We start from the raw sequence: 24,717 nt of genomic DNA on the forward strand, positions 1-24,717 counted from the left end.
ACGTCCGCATGATTTTTACGGATCCACTGATAGATGGATCGGATCCGCAAAACGCATCCGGACGTCTGAATGAAGCCTTACAGGGGCATGATCAATGACTGTGGTTATCACCCCATATAGACTCCCTGATCACCCCCCTGTCATTGATTACCCCCCTGTAAAGCTCCATTCAGATGTCCGCATGATTTTTACGGATGCACTGATAGATGGATCGGATCCGCAAAACGCATCCGGACGTCTGAATGAAGCCTTACAGGGGCATGATCAATGACTGTGGTTATCACCCCATATAGACTCCCTGATCACCCCCCTGTCATTGATTACCCCCCTGTAAAGCTCCATTCAGATGTCCGCATGATTTTTACGGATGCACTGATAGATGGATCGGATCCGCAAAACGCATACGGACGTCTGAATGAAGCCTTACAGGGGCGTGATCAATGACTGTGGTTATCACCCCATATAGACTCCCTGATCACCCCCCTGTCACTGATTACACCCCTGTCATTGATCAACCCCCTGTAAAGCTCCATTCAGATGTCCGCATGATTTTTACGGATCCACTGATAGATGGATCGGATCTGCAAAACACATACAGGCGTCTCCCTAGAGCCTTCCAGGGGGGGTGATCAATGACTGTGGTGATCACCCCATATAGACTCCCTGATCACCCCCCTGTCATTGATCACCACCCCTGTCATTGATCACCCCCCCTGTCATTGATCACCCCCCTGTAAGGCTCCATTCAGACATTTTTTTGGCCCAAGTTAGCGGAATTATTTTTTTTTTTCTTACAAAGTCTCATATTCCACTAACTTGTGTCAAAAAATAAAATCTCACATGAACTCACCATACCCCTCACGGAATCCAAATGCGTAAATTTTTTTAGACATTTATATTCCAGACTTCTTCTCACGCTTTAGGGCCCCTAGAATGCCAGGGCAGTATAAATACCCCACATGTGACCGCATTTCGGAAAGAAGACACCCCCAGGTATTCCGTGAGGGGCATATTGAGTCCATGAAAGATTGAAATTTTTGTCCCAAGTTAGCGGAACGGGAGACTTTGTGAGAAAAAAATTAAAAATATAAATTTCCGCTAACTTGTGCCAAAAAAAAAAAATTTCTATGAACTCGCCATGCCCCTCATTGAATACCTTGGGGTGTCTTCTTTCCAAAATGGGGTCACATGTGGGGTATTTATACTGCCCTGGCATTCTAGGGGCCCCAAAGCGTGAGAAGAAGTCTGGTATCCAAATGTCTAAAAATGCCCTCCTAAAAGGACTTTGGGCACCTTTGCGCATCTAGGCTGCAAAAAAGTGTCACACATCTGGTATCGCCGTACTCAGGAGAAGTTGAGGAATGTGTTTTGGGGTGTCATTTTACATATACCCATGCTGGGTGAGAGAAATATCTTGGTCAAATGCCAACTTTGTATAAAAAAATGGGAAAAGTTGTCTTTTGCCAAGATATTTCTCTCACCCAGCATGGGTATATGTAAAATGACACCCCAAAACACATTCCCCAACTTCTCCTGAATACGGCGATACCACATGTGTGACACTTTTTTGCAGCCTAGGTGGGCAAAGGGGCCCATATTCCAAAGAGCACCTTTAGGATTTCACAGGTCATTTACCTACTTACCACACATTAGGGCCCCTGGAAAATGCCAGGGCAGTATAACTACCCCACAAGTGACCCCATTTTGGAAAGAAGACACCCCAAGGTATTCCGTGAGGGGCATGGCGAGTTCCTAGAATTTTTTATTTTTTGTCACAAGTTAGTGGAAAATGCTGATTTTTTTTATTTTTTTTTTTTCATACAAAGTCTCATATTCCACTAACTTGTGACAAAAAATAAAAACTTCCATGAACTCACTATGCCCATCAGCGAATACCTTGGGGTCGCTTCTTTCCAAAATGGGGTCACTTGTGGGGTAGTTATACTGCCCTGGAATTCTAGGGGCCCAAATGTGTGGTAAGGAGTTTGAAATCAAATTCTGTAAAAAATGACCTGTGAAATCCGAAAGGTGCTCTTTGGAATATGGGCCCCTTTGCCCACCTAGGCTGCAAAAAAGTGTCACACATCTGGTATCTCCGTACTCAGGAGAAGTTGGGGAATGTGTTTTGGGGTGTCATTTTACATATACCCATGCTGGGTGAGAGAAATATCTTGGCAAAAGACAACTTTTCCCATTTTTTTATACAAAGTTGGCATTTGACCAAGATATTTATCTCACCCAGCATCGGTATATGTAAAATGACACCCCAAAACACATTCCTCAACTTCTCCTGAATACAGAGATACCAGATGTGTGACACTTTTTTGCAGCCTAGGTGGGCAAAGGGGCCCATATTCCAAAGAGCACCTTTCGGATTTCACTCGTCATTTTTTACAGAATTTGATTTCAAACTCCTTACCACACATTTGGGCCCCTAGAATGCCAGGGCAGTATAACTACCACACAAGTGACCCCATTTTGGAAAGAAGAGACCCCAAGGTATTTCGTGATGGGCATAGTGAGTTCATAGAAGTTTTTATTTTTTGTCACAAGTTAGTGGAATATGAGACTTTGTAAGAAAAAAAAAAAAAAACCCATCATTTTCCGCAAACTTGTGACAAAAAATAAAAAGTTCTATGAACTCACTATGCCCATCAGCGAATACCTTAGGGTGTGTACTTTCCGAAATGGGGTTATTTGTGGGGTGTTTGTACTGTCTGGCCATTGTAGAACCTCAGGAAACATGACAGGTGCTCAGAAAGTCAGAGCTGCTTCAAAAAGCGGAAATTCACATTTTTGTACCATAGTTTGTAAACGCTATAACTTTTACCCAAAGCATTTTTTTTTTTACCCAAAGCATTTTTTTTTATCAAAGACATGTAGAACAATAAATTTAGAGCAAAATTTATATATGGATGTAGTTTTTTTTGCAAAATTTTACAACTGAAAGTGAAAAATGTCATTTTTTTGCAAAAAAATCGTTAAATTTCAATTAATAACAAAAAAAGTAAAAATGTCAGCAGCAATGAAATACCACCAAATGAAAGCTCTATTAGTGAGAAGAAAAGGAGGTAAAATTCATTTGGGTGGTAAGTTGCATGACCGAGCAATAAATGGTGAAAGTAGTGTAGGTCAGAAGTGTAAAAAGTGGCCTGGTCTTTCAGGGTGTTTAAGCACTGGGGGCTGAGGTGGTTAAAAAAGTTTACTTTGGAAATGTTCTTAAAAATTTTAAAAAATGCTTCTAAAATTCTAAACCTTCTAGCGTCCTAAGAAAATAAAATTACATTACCAAAATGATGTCCACATAAAGTAGACATATGGGGAATGTTAATTAATATTTTATGAGGCATCACTATCTGTCTGAAAAGCAGAGAGATTTGTTAACTTTTGGATTTTTTTTATAAATAAAAGGTAAAACATATTGACTCAAATTTACCATTAACATGAAGTACAATGTGTCACGAGAAAACAATGTCAGAATGGCTTGGATAAGTAAAAGCGTTCTAAAGTTATTACCACATAAAGTGACATATGTCAGATTTGCAAAATTAGGCCTAGTCAGGAAGGGGGTAAATAGCCCGGTCTGGAAGTGATTAAAATACACTATACCTACACTAAACCCTCCAAATTTCAAGTGCAGATGGCAGATGTGGTGTATTTGAGTGGAGAAGGCCGAGCCTGGAGTTATTTTTGCCTGGTCACATGACCATCAATCAGCAGCCATCTTACGGACAGATCTCCTGTATGGACAGCTCAGATTTGCTCAACATAGGACAATATAGCAAACGTCACAAAAAAATCACCAAAGGCTATATTAATAAGTGTCATATAATCATCTTACAGACTTATTGGTCAACAATAACCAGAAACAACTTTAATGTTAGTGAATGAGAATTTATGAAATGTCACAGGTGCTTTACAAAAAATAAACGATGATTGAAACACTTGTGGTAAAGTTTACCAAAAATCATATATAAAGTTTGGCATGGGCAGAGAAACAAATCCTACTTACTTAAAGTAGCGATTAGGCTTGTAATGGACTTTTAGATGGTTCATGAGGTCTTGCATGCTATCTAGCACTTCACCACATCCACTAATGGAGCATATGAATTTTTTATCTGTTAGGAAAAAAAACATTTTCAAAAGATTTTTATATTCGTATGATGGTTACCATGATACAGTTATTTAGAAGAGGAACACATTTTTATCACAAGGGAAATAAATAAGGTTAAATCAAGGGCTGGGGAACAAAAGATTAACTTGAAACAGTCATACAGTTAGGATCATTACACAAATAAGTTTGGCTCTGGCATTTTTTAATTTTTTTTACCAGTAAAAAATGCCACAGTAAGCACATCATTTTTGCCACCTGCATTTTTGGTGTGTTCTTTTGCACCCAGTGTGCCATACTATTAGGGTTTTCTTCATGTCATTTGTCCCCTATAGAGAAGGTAATTGCAAAACTCCTGGGGGAAAAAAAAAACACCAAGGCCCCTTTCACACGGGCGAGTTTTCCGCGGGGTGCAATGCGTGAGTTGAATGCATTGCACCCGCACTGAATCAGGATCCATTCATTTCTATGAGGCTGTGCACATGAGCTGTGATTTTCACGCATCACTTGTGCGTTGCGTGAAAATCGCAGCAAGCTCTATTTTGTGCGTTTTTCATGCAACGCAGGCCCCATAGCAGTGAATGGGGCTGAGTGAAAATCGCAAGCATCCGCTTAAAACCGATTTTACAAACTTTGTTAACCCTTTAGGCGTTCCACAAGAATTAAAGGAAAATGGAGATCCAATTTTTTTATTTAACTTTTTTGGGTAGATTTTCCATTTTAATCCAATTTTTTCTTTAACACATCGATGGGTAACAGCTAAACAAAACTCAATATTTATTACCCAGATTCTGCGGTTTACAGAAACACCCCACATGTTGTCATAAACTGCTGTATGGGCACACGACAAAGCGCAGAAGAAAAGGAGCACCACATGTTTTTTAGATGCCATGTCCCATTTGAAGCCCCCCTGATGCACCCTTACAGTAGAAACTCCCAAGAAGTGACCCCATTTTGGAAACTAGGGGATAAGGTTCCAGTTTTATTGGCACTATTTTTGGGAACATATGATTTTTTGATCATTCATTATAACACTTTATGGGGCAAGGTGACCAAAAAATTCGTTGTTTTAGCACAAGGGTTCGGTCAAGTGACATTTTTATACTTATACTTAATACTTGGGGGTGGGGCACACTGCGCGACCAATGTTTTTAATACTGGGGGAAGGGGAGGCGACGCACTGCGCCACCAATGATTTTAACTGGAATCATATAGCCGGCACCCGACCTCTATGAACGGTAGCTGCGATCCGCTGCAGTTAACCCCTCGGGAGGCAGCGGCAGCAGCGACGCGGGGGGGGGGAGACTGCATCCTTCTCCCCTATGCTGCTGAGCAAACGCCTGCGATGGGGCGGCTGGGGCAAGGAATTATTGGCTCCCATGTCCCGCCGCAATATTCAGCTACAGCGCGGCAGCCCTGTTGCATATGGCGACAAGGCTAAAAAGTCTTCTGCAAATCTTAAGGTGCATTGGCGACCATTTTGGTCGCCATCTGGAGCGCTGGTTGGTACTATTTTAGGGAACATATGATTTTTGGTTGCTCTATATTACACTTTTTCTGAAGCAAGGTGTCACCGCCACTTCTGTAAGAAGGTCTGAGAGACGTCCTTTTCTACCTCTTGCATGATGTTCTTTGTTTTGGTTTCACTTTGTCATCTCATTTCCTTCTCCCAGGTGTCACCTATTTAGACTAATCCTCTTTCCTTTATATTCCCTCCCATACTGCCTCACTTTGCGGTTTATACTACTTCCTGGATTGAAGTGTTCACTGCTGGAGACTTCTGTTCCTGCTTATTCACATAAGTCATTTCATGTATTGTGTTTCCTTTGCTAGCTTGATTCTAGGTGAACCTGACTCTCTCCGTATTAAGTGCAGGGAGCCGGTGGTCGTGTCCCCTCACTATTATAGGGTTTTCAGGTGTCACACAGTCTAGGTACGAGGGCATGCAATCGTCTACCTCTGAGACCCTTGTATGTGCTTAGCAGTCAGGGTGAACTCTTAGGGTTTTATAGGGGTCACCTTTATGCTCCTTAGTTTGGGATCAAGCCAGTCGGATGTTTATCCATAACTTCCAGCTATCTGCAACATCATCCGTGACATTATAAACCGCCATTACCGTCTTAAGCATGGATCCGGTTTCAGCCTTGATTGACAGCATGCAAGGTCTTTCACTGGAGGTAGCAGATCTCCGTAAAACTGTGTCTCAGTTTCAGGTGACCGGTTCTGCTTGCGTTCATGGAGTTTGTTCTGAGCCCAAGATCTCGCTTCCAGATACGTTCTCCGGGGGTAGTGAGAATTTTGTTTGCTTTAGAGAGGCTTGCAAACTCCATTTTCGCCTACTACCCCATTCCTCTGGTGATGAGGAGCAGAGTGTGGGGATCATCATCTCGCTGCTCAGGGATAACGCTCAGTCTTGGGCCTTTTTTCGCTGCCAGTGGGGGCACGGCCCCTCCGATCGGTGGATGAATTTTTTGTAGCCCTGGGGCAGATATATGATGACCCGGATTGTATTGCTCTGGCTGAATCTAAACTGCGTCTTTTATGCCAGGGTAAACAGTCCGCAGAGATATATTGTTCCGAATTTCGGAGATGGGCAGCTGATACTGGTTGGAACGATGCTGCACTCCGAAGTCAATTTTGCCACGGTCTTTCGGAGGGATTGAAAGATGCATTTGCTTTTCATGAGAGACCTGCCTCGTTGGAGTCTGCCATGTCTCTAGCTGTTCGTATTGACAGGCGTCTTAGAGAGAGAGGAGAGACCACTCCTTCCTGTCATATTCAGTCCAAGGACAGTGGGGCGGTCTCATTCAGTGCGCAGGGGCCTCAGTCTCTCTCAATCCCCTCTGAGCAGGAGGCCATGCAGCTGGGTTTGCTTGCCTCTGATAATAGAGGATTCAGCTCTCAGAGGAGGGTTTGATTCTGTTGTATAGGGTATAAAGGGTAATAAAGAGACAAAAAGAAAAAAAAAACTCTAAAAACTTTCCATTTGCTACTATTGGCAAGGTTGATGCGGAAATTGAAGGTTTGCCGTTTGCTTGTAGTTCCCGTTTTCTCCTACCTGCCAGTGTGGCGCTAGATAGCAAGAACATTGTTTGTGAGATTTTTGTAGATAGTGGAGCAGCTGTCAATCTCATTGATAATCAATTTGCTATAACACATGGTTTCCAGGTATGCACTTTGGAAAAGGATATACCTGATTTTGCTATCGATTCCGCTCCACTTTCTCAAAAATCGTTAAAGGGCATAGTTCACAATATCCGTTTGACTGTGGGTGATGCTCATGTTGAGGATATGTCATGTTTCGTCCTAAGCGGATTACCTACTCCTCTAGTGTTGGGGCTACCCTGGCTCACTAAACATAACCCCAGCATTGATTGGCAAGCAAGGCAAATAAATGGTTGGAGTGAGTTTTGCAGAGAGAATTGCCTCACGGCGTCTCTTTCAGAGGTTTCTACCAAGACTGTACCATCTTTTCTCTCTGAATTTTCGGATGTGTTTTCCGAGAGTGGTGTCCAGGAGCTGCCCCCTCACCAGGAGTACGATAGCCCTATTAATCTGATCCCAGGCGCCAAGCTGCCAAAATCACGTTTATACAATCTTTCCCAACCTGAAAGAGTCGCTATGCGTACTTATATCTCTGAGAGCCTGAGAAAGGGACACATCCGACCCTCGAAGTCACCTGTTGCCGTTGTTTTTTTTTTTGTTAAGAAAAAAGATGGTTCTTTAAGACCTTGTCTGGATTTCAGGGAGCTGAACTGTATCACAATTCGTGACCCATATCCGCTTCCTCTGATCCCGGACCTGTTTAACCAGATTGTTGTGGCTAACGTTTTTTCTAAGATGGATTTAAGAGGGGCATACAACCTAGTTAGGGTTAGGGAGGGGGACGAATGGAAGACGGTCTTCAATAGCCCTGAGGGCCATTTTGAGAATTTGGTTATGCCCTTTGGTTTGATGAATGCTCCGGCCGTCTTCCAACATTTTGTGAACAGCATTTTTTATCATTTAATGGGGAAATTTGTACTGGTGTATCTAGATGACATTTTGATTTTTCTCCTGATTTCAAAATTCATAGGGACCACCTATGTCAGGTCTTGCTCATTCTGCGGGAGAATAAATTGTACGCTAACCTGGAAAAATGTGTGTTTGCGGTTCCGGAGATTTAATTTCTTGGTTTTCTTCTCTCCGCTTCTGGTTTTCGCATGGACCCTGAGAAGGTCCGCGCTGTGCTTGATTGGGAGCTTCCTGAGAATCAGAAGGCGCTGATGCAGATTTTGGGTTTTGCCAATTATTACAGAAAGTTCATTTTGAATTATTCCTCTGTTGTTAAGCCTCTCACTGATATGACTAAAAAGGGGGTAGATTTTTCCTCCTGGTCGGTAGATGCGCTTAAGGCCTTTTCTACTATCAAAGAGAGTTTTGCTTCCGCTCCCATTTTGGTACAACCTGATGTCTCTCTACCTTTTATTGTTGAGGTGGACGCTTCTGAGGTGGGTGTGGGTGCGGTCTTATCTCAAGGTCCCTCTCCTGACAAATGGCGACCGTGTGCCTTTTTCTCAAGGAAACTCTCCTCCGCAGAGAGAAATTACGATGTGGGAGATAGGGAGTTGTTGGCCATCAAATTAGCTTTTGAGGAATGTCGCCATTGGCTAGAGGGAGCCAGACACCCTATTACCATGTTTACCGACCATAAGAATCTGGCCTACTTGGAATCAGCCAAGCGTCTGAACCCGAGACAGGCCAGATGGTCTTTATTCTTTTCTAGGTTTAATTTTGTTGTCACGTTCCGCCCTGGGGTTAAAAATGTGAAGGCGGATGCCCTGTCACGTTGTTTTCCGGGAGGGGGGAACACCGCTTTTTCCGCTTTACGACACAAGGTTTTTAAGGAGCACCACGATACTGTCCTTGCTGGGCACCCGGGGAGTAGAGCCACAGTAGATCTCATTGCTCGGAGATTCTGGTGGCCGGCTCTTCGTAAGAAGGTTGAGGGTTTTGTGGCAGCCTGCGAGACCTGCACTCGTGCCAAGGTCCCTCATTCACGCCCATCGGGTTCTCTCCTCCCGTTACCCATTCCTTCCCGTCCTTGGACGCATCTGTCCATGGACTTCATTACGGACCTACCTCGCTCCTCGAGAAAGACTGTGATTCTGGTGGTAGTCGACCGTTTTAGCAAAATGGCGCATTTCATTCCCTTTCCTGGGTTACCCAATGCTAAGACGTTGGCGCAAGCGTTTGTTGGTCACATTGTTAAATTGCATGGCATTCCTTCAGACATTGTTTCTGATAGGAGCACGCAATTTGTTTTCAGATTCTGGAAGGCCTTCTGTTCTCGCTTAGGGATTCAGTTGTCATTTTCTTCTGCCTTTCACCCGCAGTCGAATGGTCAGACCGAACGCGTCAATCAGAATCTGGAGACATATCTGCGCTGTTTTGTGGCGGAGAATCAGGAGGATTGGTGTTCTTTTTTGTCCCTTACTGAGTTTGCTTTAAATAACCGTCGCCAGTAGTCCTCAGATAAGTTACCATTTTTTGGTGCATATGGGTTTCGTACACAGTTTGGGACATTCTCTGGAGAGGGGTCTTCTGGTTTACCTGATGAGGAGAGATTTTCCTCGTCTTTGTCATTTATTTGGCAAAAGATTCAGGGTAATCTGAAGAGGATGAGTGACAGATATAAGCATGTGGCGGATAAGAGACGTGTGCCTGGTCCAGACCTGAATGTGGGTGATCTGGTGTGGTTGTCTACAAAGAATATCAGACTGAAGGTTCCCTCCTGGAAGTTGGGTCCTAAGTTTATTGGGCCTTACAAGATCTTGTCCGTCATCAATCCCGTTGCCTTCCGTCTTGATCTTCCTCAGACTTGGAAGATCCATAATGCTTTTCATAGGTCCCTATTAAAACCTTATGTCCAACCCACTGTACTCTCCTCTTTGCCTCCTCCTCCGATTTTTGTTGATGGTAATCTTGAATTCCAGGTCTCTAGGATTGTGGATTCTCGCATTATTCTTTGTTTTGGTTTCACTTTGTCATCTCATTTCCTTCTCCTAGGTGTCACCCATTTAGACTAATCCTCTTTCCTTTATATTCCCTCCCATATTGTCTCACTTTGCGGTTTATACTACTTCCTGGATTGAAGTGTTCACTGCTGGAGACTTCTGTTCCTGCTTATTCACATAAGTCATTTCATGTATTGTGTTTCCTTTGCTGGCTTGATTCTAGGTGACCCTGACTCTCTCCGTATTAAGTGCAGGGAGCCGGTGGTCGTGTCCCCTCACTATTATAGGGTTTTCAGGTGTCACACAGTCTAGGTACGAGGGCATGCAATCGTCTACCTCTGAGACCCTTGTATGTGCTTAGCAGTCAGGGTGAGCTCTCAGGGTTTTTATAGGGGTCACCTTTATGCTCCTTAGTTTGGGATCAAGCCAGTCGGATGTTTATCCATAACTTCCAGCTATCTGCAACATCATCCGTGACACAAGGTAACAATAAATAGCTTGTTTTGGCACAGTTTTTATTTTTTGTTATTTACAATGTTCATCTGAGAGGTTAGATCATGTGGTATTTTTATAGAGCAGGCCAAATATGACTACTTTTTTAGGTTGTTTGTTTCAGTTTTACATAATAAAGCATTTTAGAAAAAAAATAAATGATTTTTTAGTGTCTCTATATTCTGAAAGCCATACTTTATTTTTATTTTTGAGCGACTGTCTTATGTAGGGGCTTATTTTTTTTGGTATGAGATGACTGTGTTATTGGTACTATTTTACGGTGCATATGACTTTTTGATCGCTTGGTATTACACTTTTTGTGATGTAGGGTTTACACAATATTTTTGAAACCAAAAAAAAATAAAAAATCATGTTTTAGTGTTTCCATAGTCTGAGAGCCATAGATTTGGAAAAATTTTTGGGCGATTGTCTTAGGTAGGGTATCATTTTTGCGAGAGGAGATGACATTTGATTGGCACTATTTTGGGGAGCATATGAATTTTTGATTGCATGCTATATGCCATTACACTTTTGGCTTTCTTGACATTTTTTTTTTTTTTTTTACAGTGTTCACCTGAGGGGTTAGGTCATGTGGTATTTTTATAGAGCAGGTTGTTACGGACGCGGCGATACCTAATATGTCAACTTTTTTTTTTTTTTACATTTAACACAATAAAAGCATTTTTGAAACAAAAAAAATATCATGTTTTAGAGTCTCCATAGTCTGAGAGCCATAGTTTATTTTTATTTTTTTGGGCGATTATTTTAGTTAGGGGTTCATTTTTTGCAGGATGAGGTGACGGTTAGATTGGTACTATTTTGGGGGGCATACACCTTTTTGATCACTTGGTGTTGATCTTTTAGTGATGTAAGGTGACAAAAAAAATGTTTTTTTAGCACAGCTTTTATTTTATACGGTGTTCACCCGAGGGGTTAGGTCATGTGATATTTTTATAGAGCCTATCTAACTAGGGGGGAACTAACTCTCCTTAGGGAGAGAGCACCTTAATCAGTGTGAGGAGACTTATAGGCGATACATGCTCCTCTGGAATTCTGGGAGGGAAGGGATGCAAATGAGCTCTTAACAAGCTCTGCCGCTAATGCCACCAGATGTAAGGCAGCTATCCTATAAGTCAATGTTCAGCTATCCTATAAGTCAATGTTCATAAGTCAATGTTCAGCTCTTAACATAAGCCTTGAGACATGACTTGGATATTAAATAAGCCAGCACCTCATCTGCAGACAGCTGTTTCGGGGTGATTGCCCCTCTCATTTGCATCCCTTCCCTCCCAATACTTCTGTATTGTAATACATTGGCTGTAAATGTACAGTATTACACATTGTCCAGGGGGCTGGATCTCACAGGCTCTCACGGAAGGCAGCCACGATGCCTAAGGAGGAAATCGGGCTGCCTTCCCTCCCATCGGGTTCCCGTTACAGCAGCGCGGGGACCCGATGGCCACCCCGCAGGATACCGCACATGCCGCGGTCAGCGCTGACCACGGCAGTGCAAGGGTTAATGCGTCAGCATCAGTGTTTTCACTGATGCCGGCCCATACAGCAGGGGTCCGGCTATCAGTAACTGCCGGACTCCTGCCGCTGATCAGGCGGGCACAGCTCCTGCACCCGCCCGATCACCATGCAGTACATGTACGTCACTGGTCTTTAAGTTCGGGCCAGATATGACGTACATATACGTCATGGGCCCTTAAGGGGTTAAGAGTTCGGTTGCCGACATTTAGTGATATTGTTTGCATAATTGTGCAGTACAGGTTTTTAAGTATATTTTTGTTATCCTTAGTGATATTTATATTTGTCATAGGCCTTATATTCCTATTGAGCTATGAAAGTGTTGGATTTGAAGATTTTATGCCTACTAATCTATTCAGGTAATCTCCAACATATTCTTTTCTTACATCCCTTTACTGGAGAAATTGAGATGATGGTATACCAGTTAACTCACCGAGTGCACTGCCTAGGGTCCTTTGGGTGAGGCAGTTGATGCTTCTTAAAGATTATGGGGGAGATTTATCAAACTGGTGTAAAGTAGAACTGGTTTAGTTGCCCATAGCAACCAATCAGATTCCACCTTTCATTTTTCACAGCTCCTTTGGAAAATGAAAGGTGGAATCTGATTGGTTGCTATGGGCAACTAAACCAGTTCTACTTTACACCAGTTTGTTAAATCTCCCTGTATGTTTTCTCTCAGTGATGAGTGGTTTGCTGAGTGGTAGCCTGTATTGCTTCAAAAGGAAAAAAGGTAGATCCAGTCCCTTTTACACGACTCCTTCCAAAACACTGTAGTGCTCATTAGCAGCAAACATGACAGGACTTTGGTAACTAAGTCTACTTTCACACTCGCGCTCCGTTTGTGAGATCCGTTTAAGTCTCTCACAAGCGGTCTAAAACAGATCAGTTTGCATTCTAATACATTCTGAATGGAAAAGGATCCCCTCAGAATGCATTAGTTTGCATCAGTTCAGTCTCCATTCCACTTTGGAGATGGATACTAAAACTGATGCAGGCAGTTGTATTATCTGAACGGAGTGTGAAAGTAGGAGAAATCAATAGTTAAAAAATAAAAATTAAGTTAAATGTCCCCCAGAGGCCTTGTATGACCTTATGGAGGACACAAAGTGTAAAATGAAAAAAAATAAAAAATAGTGTTTTGAAAAATAAAAAAAGGTTTCGCAATAAAAAATTAATAAAAAATGTCCCCCTCAAATCCGTTATTTAAAAAATGTAAAAAAAAATTAAAAAAAAAAAATTAAATAGACATATTTGGTATCACCGCATCCGCAACAACTGGCTCTATAATAATATCATATGATCTACCCCACCAGGTGAACGCTGTAAAAAAATTAAATAAAAAAAACATTGCGTCAAAACAGATTTATTTAGTGAGCTCACCTCCCAAAAAACAATGTTAATTAATCAAAAAGTCGTATGTACCCCAAAATGGTAGCAATAAAAAAACGTCACCATGTCCCACAAAAAATTAGCCCTCACACAAGAATATAGCCATAAAAATGAAAATAATATGGCTCTAAGAATATGGCAACACAAAAACATGAGTTTTGTTTCTAAAAATGTTCTTATTGTGTTAAACATATTTGGTATTGTTGCGTCCGTAATTAACGGATCTATAAAAATATCACATGATCTAACCCAAGGGAAAGGTGTAAAAAATAAAATAAAATAGAAAAATGACACCAAACAGCTTTTTTTGTGACTTCACCTCCCAAAAATGAGATAAAAAGCAACCAAAAAATCAAATGTACCCCAAAATGGTGCCAATAAAAACTACAGATTGTCTCGCACAAAATAAGCCCTCATAAATAAATAAAAAAAGTTATTGCTCTTAAAAACCAAAACAGAAAATTCCATGTTAAAAAATTCAGATGCCGCTTCTTCCCTTCTGAGCCCTGGCGGTATTCCCAAATAACAGTTTACGACCACAATCGGGGTGTTACTGTATTCAGAAAAAAGTGGGTAGAAAATTGGGGGGGTATATTCTCCTGTTGTTATCTTTTGTGAAAAAGAAAGTTTAGGCCTAAAGCACAATTTTCTTGTAAAAAAAAAATTTCATTTTTCATTTTCACACCCAAATATAAAAAATTCTATGAAACAGCTGTTGAGTGAAGTGCTCGCTACATCCCTTAAAAATTCCTTGGGTGGTGTAGTTTACAAAATGTGATCACTTTTTTGGGGGTTTTACTGTGGGGTTACCTCAGGGCCTCTTCAAATGCAACATGGTGCCCAAAGACCATTACAGCAAAAATCTGCCCCCCAAAAATCATATGGCGCTCCTTGCCTTGTCGTGTGCCCAAACAGCAGTATACGACCACATATGGGGTGTTTCTGCAAACTGCAGAATCAAGGTAATAAATATTGAGGTTTGTTTAGTTGTTAACCCTTGATGTGTTCCAGGAAAACATTGAAAACATTGAAAAACATTTGGAAATTTCTAAAACCAGTTTTGAATAGTTTGAGGGGTGTAATTTCTAAAATGGGGTCATTTATGGGTTGGTTCTATTATGTAAGCCCCACAAAGTGACTTCAGAACTGAACTGGTCCTTGAAAAAATTGCTTCTAACATTCGAAACCTTCTAGCGTCCTAAAAAAATAAAATGACATTACCAAAATGATGCCAACTAGAGATGAGTCAATTTCATATTTTGAAATTCTTTCACACTTCGTTTGTTGTTAAAAGGTGAATTGCGTTATGGATTCCGTTACACGGACCATAACGCAATTCTATGACGGAATGCCTCTAAAGGCATTCCGTTATGCATTACATCAGAGAATTGCGTTATGGTCCGTGGTAAAGGAATCCATAACGCAATTCACCTTTTACCAACAAACGAAGTGTGAACGAATTTCAAAATATAAAAATTGACTAATGCCAACATAAAGTAGACATATGGGGAATGTTAATAAATATTTTATGAGGCATCACTATCTGTCTTAAAAGCAGAGAGATTCAAATTTAGAAAACAGTGAATTTTTTCACATTTTCGTTAACTTTTGGATTTTTTTTCATAAATAAAGGTAAAACATATTGACTCAAATTTACCATTAACATGGTAAAAAAAAAAATGAATGGCTTGGATAAGTAAAAGCGTTCCAAAATTACTACCATATAAAGTGACATGTCAGATTTTCAAAATTATGCCAGGTCAGGAAGGGGGTAAATGGCCTGTTCTGGAAATGGTTAAAGGGGTATTACCATCACAGACAATGGGGACATATCGTTTGGATTTGCCCCCATTGTCTGATAGGTGCGGGTCCCAACGAGAACAAAACGGGGAGAGTTGTGGCTGGAGGACCCCGGGGTCCAGCCACCACCAAGCACTGCTCCCATACAAGTGAATGGGAGCGCACCACGCACGCGCTGCCCCCGCTCCTATTTATTTCTATGGGGTCGACGGAAATAGCCGAGCCAGCGCTCGGCTATTTTCGTGGCCCCATAGAAATGAATGGAGGGCAGCTGCACATGCGCAGTTCACCCTCCACTACTTTCCCCGCTCTGTTCTTCGTGTAAGTGTGGGTCCCAGAGGTGGGACCCACACCTATTAGACAATGAGGGCATATCCTAGTGATATGCCCCCATTGTCTGTGATGGCAAACCCCCTTTAAGGCTCCTGCTATGTTCATGAAATCTGTGACCAGTTCCAACCAACCCCAACCTAACCTTACCAATCGCTTTCTCAACATCTATGGTCAGAGCTGGTGAGAAGTCCAAGAGGGACTGTTTATCTCCTCGATGACCACCAGTACTGTGAAAACACAAATTACCAAGGAACAGACTTTTATAAAAGCCGACGCTTTTAAAAGGAATCTTGGACTATTAACCTGCTATAATACATTCACAGTACTGCAGATAAGAAGTTCAGATATTTATTTTCAAATTTTTCTACCGACCCACATTCCCACCATGTCAGCATTTTAAGTGGTGAGGAAATAAGCTACTCGGACTGCTGGGCATGAGCACAGGAGTTCTCACCATTATATTAGCGCAGCACAGCAGTCCGATGGACAGTGTATTTCACTGCAGCTTTGAGTACTGAGAGAACGGGAGGCAGTAGAAAAAATGTAAATGGCGATCTAGACTCCTTATGTGCACTACTACTTATGTATTCCTGTAGATAAAAATCCAGATAGATAGTAAAGCATAAAACAATTTTTTTACTTGGCATGTGCTAAAGTCTTGTCTTACCTTGCAAAGACTGAGTGGGTTTATAGTGAATGGACACATGATGGATAAGATCCTGCATGTTCACGAATGTACGGTTACAACCATATGTAGAACATTTGTGACCCTTTCCTGCAAAACATAATAAATAAAGAGCCAATAAAGAATAATTTCAATTACTATTTTGCCCTTTCAGGTGATACTAAATTTGAAGGGGGTTTTCGGTGCTATATAAGAACCTAGTCCCAAAACCCACTAATCCAGTGGAAATCATCCTTGCCTATAAGGCCCCATTCACACGTCTGCAATTTCGCTCCACATTTTGCGGAACGGAATTGCGGACCCATTCATTTCTATGGGGCCACACGATGTGCTGCCCGGATACGGAATTGTGGACCCACACTTTCGGGTCTGCAATTCCGTTCCCGAAAAAAATAGAACATGTCCTATTCTTGTCCGGAATTGCGGACAAGAATAGGCATATTCTATTAGTGCCAGCGATGTGTGGTCCGCAAAATGCACAACGCACATTGCCGGCGTCCGTGTTTTTCGGATCCGCGGATCTGCAAAACACGCTACGGACGTGTGAATGGACCCTAAGAGGAGATTTTCCCTCTGAACCAAATAATTCCACCCAATGACAAGCGCATGGAGCCAGGTTGTCATTGACCTCACATCAAACTCTCATCATGCAGAAGTGGCCATGCTGTGACTGCTGGGACAAGTGAGAGGCCTTGTAATGACCAAGGGAAGGGGGTCCTGCTATGACAGTGGGGAGAAATGGCTCTTCAGTTACATATTATATATACAGTGGGGGAAATAATTATTTGACCCCTCACTGATTTTGTAAGTTTGTCCAATGACAAAGAAATGAAAAGTCTCAGAACAGTATCATTTCAATGGTAGGTTTATTGTAACAGTGGCAGATAGCACATCAAAAGGAAAATCGAAAAAATAACTTTAAATAAAAGATAGCAACTGATTTGCATTTCATTGAGTGAAATAAGTATTTGAACCCTCTAACAAAAAAAGACTTAATACTTGGTGGAAAAACCCTTGTTTGCAAGCACAGAGGTCAAACGTTTCTTGTAATTGATGACCAAGTTTGCGCACATTTTAGGAGGAATGTTGGTCCACTCCTCTTTGCAGATCATCTCTAAATCCCTAAGGTTTCGAGGCTGTCTCTGTGCAACTCTGAGCTTGAGCTCCCTCCATAGGTTTTCGATTGGATTAAGGTCCGGAGACTGACTAGGCCACTCCATGACCTTAATGTGCTTCTTCTTGAGCCACTCCTTTGTTGCCTTTGCTGTATGTTTTGGGTCATTGTCGTGCTGGAACACCCATCCACGACCCATTTTCAGTTTCCTGGCAGAGGGAAGGAGGTTGTCGCTCAGGATTTCACGATACATGGCTCCGTCCATTTTCCCGTTTATGCGAATAAGTTGTCCTGTGCCCTTAGCAGAAAAACACCCCCAAAGCAAAATGTTTCCACCCCCATGCTTGACGGTGGGGACGGTGTTTTGGGGGTCATAGGCAGCATTTTTCTTCCTCCAAACACAGCGAGTTGAGTTAATGCCAAAGAGCTCTCTTTTGGTCTCATCAGACCACAGCACCTTCTCCCAGTCACTCTCTGAATCATTCAGGTGTTCATTGGCAAACTTCAGACGGGCCTGCACATGTGCCTTCCTGAGCAGGGGGACCTTGCGAGCCCTGCAGGATTTTAATCCATTGCGGTGTAATGTGTTTCCAATGGTTTTCTTGGTGACTGTGGTCCCTGCTAATTTGAGGTCATTAACTAACTCCTCCCGTGTAGTTCTAGGATGCTTTTTCACCTTTCTCAGAACCATTGACACCCCACGAGGTGAGATCTTGCGTGGAGCCCCAGAGCGAGGTCGATTGATGTTCATTTTGTGCTCCTTCCATTTTCGAACAATCGCACCAACAGTTGTCACCTTCTCTCCCAGCTTCTTGCTAATGGTTTTGTAGCCCATTCCAGCCTTGCGCAGGTCTACAATTTTGTCTCTGACATCCTTGGACAGCTCTTTGGTCTTTCCCATGTTGGAGAGTTTGGAGTCTGCTTGATTGATTGATTCTGTGGACAGGTGTCTTTTATACAGGTGACTAGTTAAGACAGGTGTCCTTAATGAGGGTGACTAATTGAGTAGAAGTGTCTAACCACTCTGTGGGAGCCAGAACTCTTAATGGTTGGTAGGGGTTCAAATACTTATTTCACTCAATGAAATGCAAATCAGTTGCTATCTTTTATTTAAAGTTATTTTTTCGATTTTCCTTTTGATGTGCTATCTGCCACTGTTACAATAAACCTACCATTGAAATGATACTGTTCTGAGACTTTTCATTTCTTTGTCATTGGACAAACTTACAAAATCAGTGAGGGGTCAAATAATTATTTCCCCCACTGTACCACTCACAAAAAGTTAGGGATATTTGACTTGTGGGTGAAATTTCAGGATCAACCTAAAATGCACTCTAACCTTTACAGGTAAACTTAATATGACCTTCTCTAAACTTTTAAATGCACACAACTGTTCAATGTTTCAGTATTTTTTGCACAACCTGCTCTTCTCTAACAAGGAGCCTAATGGCAAAATGCAAAATTCACAACAGGTGTTTGATCCAAAAATCCTCCCATAAATGTCCTGGAAAAAAAAAAATTCGGATCACTGTAGGCGCTGCCAGGATATGGATTTAAGGAACATCAGGAGCGATGCGGTAGATTCACAATAATCTTTATTCACAGGGTTGTCAAAGCGTTTCTAGGACGGAGCGTCCCTTTCATCAGGACAGTAATGGTAAGACTTGCACAGGGAAGCTTTAAAAAGGCACATTTTTGTCTGATTGAGGAGTGGGGGGGGGGGGGGGGGGAGAGGTACAAAGCTGTGTTTTACATAATTAACAAAATCTGCAGTTAGTATTGTAGGGTAGTTTGCTGATGGTGGCCAAAAATAAAGGTACAATAAGGATACCAATGCTGATAAAATAAAATAAATATACAGGTAGTGATAAAGGTACAGTGCAGATAAAATGAACTAAAATCAAATAAACTAAAAATTCAACAATACAATAAAAAGCAAATCGGATATGTACGTGAATAAAGTACACACATCAATACTCGTGGATTGGCTAGTGGCATCGTATATCCACGGACTCTTGTGCCTCCTTACTTGGATATATAAATCCATTGATATGGATTACTTAGATATTCCATTAAATCCATATTAAACCGTGTGTTGGATTGTAGTAATTGGGTAGTAGGTAAGGAATTAGGCAATATACATATATACACACTATATATATATATATATATATATACACACACACACACAGTGAGGAACAGAAATATTTGAACACCATGCGATTTTGCAGGTTCTCCCACTTAGAAATCATGGAGGGGTCTGAAACTCACATTGTAGGTGCATTCCCAGAATTTACAAAAAAAATAAAAATCAGGAAATCACATTTTTTAAGAATTTATTTGTCTTGCACTGCTGAACATAAGTATTTGAACACCTGAATACAAAAGCCATTGTTTGTAATTACAGAGGTCAAACGTTTCCTGTAGTTCTTAACCAGGTTCGCACACTGGATCTGTATCAAATCTCCTCTAGATCTGTAAGGTTTCTCGTGGCTGTCGCTGAGCAACATGCAGTTTCAGCTCCCTCCAAAGATGTTCTATTGGATTTAGGTCTCGAGACTGGCTAGGCCACTCCAGAACCTTGATATGCTTCTTAAGGAGCCACTCCTTGGTTATCCTGGCTGTGCGCTTCGTGTCATTGTCATGTTGGAAGACCCAGCCACGACCCATCTTCAATGCTCTGACTGAGGGAAGGAGGTTGTTGCTCAAAATCTCACAATAATGGCCCCATTTATCTTCTCCTTAATACAGTGCAGTCGTCCTGTCCCCTTCGCAGAAAAGCACCCCTAAAGCATGATGTTACCACCACCATTCTTCACAGTAGGGATGGTGTTATTGGGATGCAACTCATCCTTCTTTTTCCTCCAAACACGACGAGTGAAGTTTAGACCACAAACTTCTACTTTGGTCTCATCTGACCACATGACTTTCTCCCATGCCTCCTCTGGATCATTCAGATGGCCATGGGCAAACTTCAGACGGGCCTGGACATGTGATGACTTGAGCAGGGGAACCTTCCGTGCAGGGCCGGTGCCACCCATAAGCAAAAGTAGGCCACCGCGTAGAGCGCACTCTTGCTGGGGGCGCCCACGGTGGCTTACTTTGCTTATGGGTGGCTCCGGCCCTGCCTGCCGCTCACCCCCTGCAACCTGTGGCATCCCCGTCTCTATGGGGTACGGACTGCTGGCTGCGCTGCGGAAGTATCTCCGACTCCTCACACAGAGCAGAGAGAGCGGGCTGCCTGCAGATAAGTATGTATAGCGCGTCACGAGAAGAAACAGTGACCTCTACTGGACAAAGCCCATACTGCGCCTAGGAGACAGGGAAGTTGTCTCCTAGGCGCAGTATGGGCTTTGTCCAATAGAGGTCACTGTTTCTTCTCGTGTCGCATTATACATGCCTATCTGCCCGCAGCCCGCTCTCTCTGCTGTGTGTGAGGAGTCGGAGATACTTCCGCAGCGCAGCCTGCAGTCCGTACCCCATAGAGACGGGGATGCTACAGGTTGCAGGGGGTGAGCGGCAGGCCCCATGGCAGGGGAGAGCACCAGAGCACTCATGTCAGGGTTCGTGTTTGGCACCATCGCCATTCAGCATGTGAGCTCTGGCTCAGACACGGCAAGTAAGGCAGCAGGCTCTTGTGACAGAGGAATAGGAGAAGACCCCTACCACTGTTTGTGGGTGTAGTGTGCCTCCACATGTGCCATGGAGACCATGGTCAGTTCTTCTATGTGCAGCTCAGTATGGTGCCCTACGCCTGACTTCACCATGATTACATTGCCAGCTCAGTCCCTGTACACTGGGGAGGAGGGGGCACATTCCTGTCCCGTGAAAAAGGGGCGTGTCAAAGGGCGTGGTCAATGGGCAGAATCAACGGGGCGGCAAAATTAGATTTTGCCTAGGGTGGCAAAAATCCTTGCACCAGCCCTGCTTCCATGCAATGCATAATTTGAAACCATGACGGCATAGTGCAGTGACGGATCCAGAGCCTGGTCTAGTGAGGGGCACTTCAAGATTATTTTCTGTCCGCCGTCACAAAACAATGGTGCTTATAGAACAGACTACACAGTGTAGAGCTATACTGTATATTGTGTGGCACAGTGTATGCTATATGTGTATAACATAAACATATTTCACATAAAACCTTACAATTACTTGGCTTGGCCCTTGGGGATCTTGGACACCACTTCAACACTTTGGCTGGGGGGCTCGGTGGAGCTGATGTTGTGCTTTATCCTAATGACAAAGATTTCATAATAAGGATTTGGAGAAGGGGCAGAGGGATAGCAGAGCAGGGAGAGGCTGGTGCCTGCTACTAGGGGGCTTATACCATTGGGGAGTAATAAAGCCCACCATAATACCCCCCCCCCCCCCAGTAGAAATAATTCTCCTTATAATGTGACAGTGAAAAAAATACCCCCTTTCAATGCCCTTAGTTGAGCTAATGTCCCCATAGTGCCCCCATAATGTGCCAGTATAAAATACCCCTATATAGTGCCCCAGGAAATTCCCCCATAGTGCTCCTCTCCCCCATCCTCTTAGTGCCCCCCATAATGTACCAGTATAAAATGCCCCATATATAGTGCCTCAGTAGATGCCCTCAGTGTCCCCCATAATTTGCAAGTATAAAATACCCCTTCTTAGTGCCCCCCGTAGATGACCCCATAGTACTCCTCTCCCCTCTTCCCCATAGTACCCACTATAATCCGTTCCAGTATAAAATGCTACTGTACAGAGCCTACCATATAAAATACCCTTCTTTGTGGCCTCAGTAGATGCCCCTTATAGTGCCCACCAATAATGTGCCAATAAAAAGTGCCCCCATAGATGCCCCGTAATCATGTGCCAGTAACAAGAGCCCCCCTATCATGTGCCAGTAACAAGAGCCCCTCCCCATCATGTGTCAGTAACAAGAGGCCCCCACTATCATGTGCCTGTAACAAGAGGCCCCCCATCATGTGCCAGTAACAAGAGCCCCCCATCATGTGCCAGTAACAAGAGCCCCCCCATCATGTGCCAGTAACAAGAGCCCCCCCATCATGTGCCAGTAACAAGAGCCCCCCCATCATGTGCCAGTAACAAGAGTCCCCCACATCATGTGCCAGTAACAAGAGGCCCACCCCATCATGTGCCAGTAACAAGAGGCCCACCCCCATCATGTGCCAGTAACAAGAGGCCCACCCCCATCATGTGCCAGTAACAAGAGGCCCACCCCCATCATGTGCCAGTAACAAGAGGCCCACCCCCATCATGTGCCAGTAATAAGAGGCCCACCCCCATCATGTGCCAGTAACAAGAGGCCCACCCCCATCATGTGCCAGTAACAAGAGGCCCACCCCCATCATGTGCCAGTAACAAGAGGCCCACCCCCATCATATGCCAGTAACAAGAGGCCCACCCCCATCATGTGCCAGTAACAAGAGGCCCACCCCTATCATGTGCCAGTAACAGACAGGGGTCTTTAAGGAGCTCAGGCAGGTGCTACTAAGTTAGATTAATGAGTGGAATAGAGGTGGACTTTTTAAAGGCACAGTAACAGGTCTATGAGAGCCAGAATTCTAGACCGCCCCTAAAGCCCCACATATAGGCACTTGGATATCAGACCCAAATCCAATTTCTTCCCCGTACAAAGTCAGGGACACATTATTCACACATTCTTTGAATTAATCTCATAGGAATTAAAAGTAAAAACAAACTATATAAATACATTAGATTACAAAGGAAACTTATGTAAAAGAGAGAGAGCTCTTAACTTAAAAAAGAACAGTAACATAATCATACACCCAGCTGACAAAGGGGGTGGAATTGTAATACAGAACGTCCAAGACTATGAACAAGAAGCCGAGAACATCCTAGGCCAGTGATGGTGAACCTTTTAGAGACTGAGTGCCCAAACTTCAACCCAAAGCCCACTTATTTATCGCAAAGTGCCAACACAGTAATTTAACCTGAATTCTACAGTCAAACATAGTATATTTTCATGTACTCTATCATTTAGCTATAATAGCCTGCTACACTCAGTGCGCTGCCTGTGCTGTTCATAGCGAGCCCTGCGCTGATGAAGGGCAGAAAAAATCTAAGGCTACTTTCACACTAGCGCTTGATCGGATCCGTTCTGAACGGATCCGATCATATTAATGCAGACGGAGGCTCCGTTCAGTACGGATCCGTCTGCATTAATAACTTAGAAAAATTTCTAAGTGCGAAAGTAGCCTGAGCGGATCCGTTCAGACTTTCAATGTAAAGTCAATGGGGGACGGATCCGCTTGAAGATTGAGCCATATGGTGTCATCTTCAAGCGGATCCGTTCCCATTGACTTACATTGAAAGTCTGGACGCTGCAAGCAGCGTTCAGCTGTCCGCCTGGCCGTGCGGAGGCGAGCGGAGCGGAGGCTGAACGCCGCCAGACTGATGCAGTCTGAGCGGATCCGCATCCATTCAGACTGCATCAGGGCTGGACGGAAGCGTTCTGCTCCGCTCGTGAGCCCCTTCAAACGGAGCTCACGAGCGGACAGCAGAACGCTAGTGTGAAAGTAGCCTTAGGCTACTTTCACACTAGCGTTCGGGTGTCCGCTCGTGCGCACCGTTTGAAGGGGCTCACGAGCGGCCCCGAACGCATCCGTCTGGCCCCAATGCATTCTCAGTGGAGGCGGATCCACTGAGAATGCATCCGCCTGCCAGCGTTCAGCCTCCGCTCCGCTCAGTGAGCGGACACCTGAACGCTGCTTGCAGCGTTCGGGTGTCCGCCTGGCCGTGCGGAGGCGAGCGGATCCGTCCAGACTCATAATGGAAGTCAATGGGGACGGATCCGCTTGAAGATGACACAATATGGCTCAATCTTCAAGCGGATCCGTTCCCCATTGACTTTCAATGTAAAGTCTGAACGGATCCGCTCAGACAACTTTCACACTTAGAAAATTTTCTAAGTTTTAATGCAGACGCATCCGTTCTGAACGGATGCGAACGCCTGCATTATCGGAGCGGATCCGTCTGATGAAACATCAGACGGATCCGATCCGAACGCTAGTGTGAAAGTAGCCTTAGTCATATTAGTGTGCCATAGACTTTTTCCAGGGTGCGGGTGCCCACAGAGAGGGCTCCGAGTGCCGCCTCTGGCACCCGTGCCATAGGTGATACCTGCTACTATGAGTGATATTCAAAGTCCCTTTTTAGAGACCCTCGGGATATTACTTGAAAATCTATTATGGTCTTGTTAGACCAAAAATCCCTGTAGGGGTCTCTAACTGATATTTTAACAAAAAAACGAACT

The 24,717-nt window shown here is 43.4% G+C and overlaps 1 protein-coding gene across 3 annotated transcripts in view; it reads right to left on the bottom strand.

Annotated features, from left to right (window-relative positions):
* The window catches only part of ZNF414 (zinc finger protein 414), a 213,148-nt gene that overhangs the window by 115,191 nt on the left and 73,240 nt on the right, over positions 1-24,717 (bottom strand). For 2 of the 3 annotated variants that reach the window (XM_040417773.1, XM_040417772.1), the window contains exons 3-4: positions 16,319-16,426; positions 4,013-4,118 (exon numbers count right to left, since the gene is read on the bottom strand). In XM_040417773.1, the coding sequence (XP_040273707.1) occupies positions 4,013-4,118; positions 16,319-16,426 (214 nt within the window). Of the gene's footprint in view, positions 1-4,012; positions 4,119-16,318; positions 16,427-21,596; positions 21,640-24,717 lie in introns of those variants that run through there. The other variant, XM_040417774.1, reaches the window with a different exon arrangement.

Source organism: Bufo bufo, chromosome 2 (assembly GCF_905171765.1).
Source record: "Bufo bufo chromosome 2, aBufBuf1.1, whole genome shotgun sequence".
NCBI classification, from domain to species: Eukaryota; Metazoa; Chordata; class Amphibia; order Anura; family Bufonidae; genus Bufo; species Bufo bufo.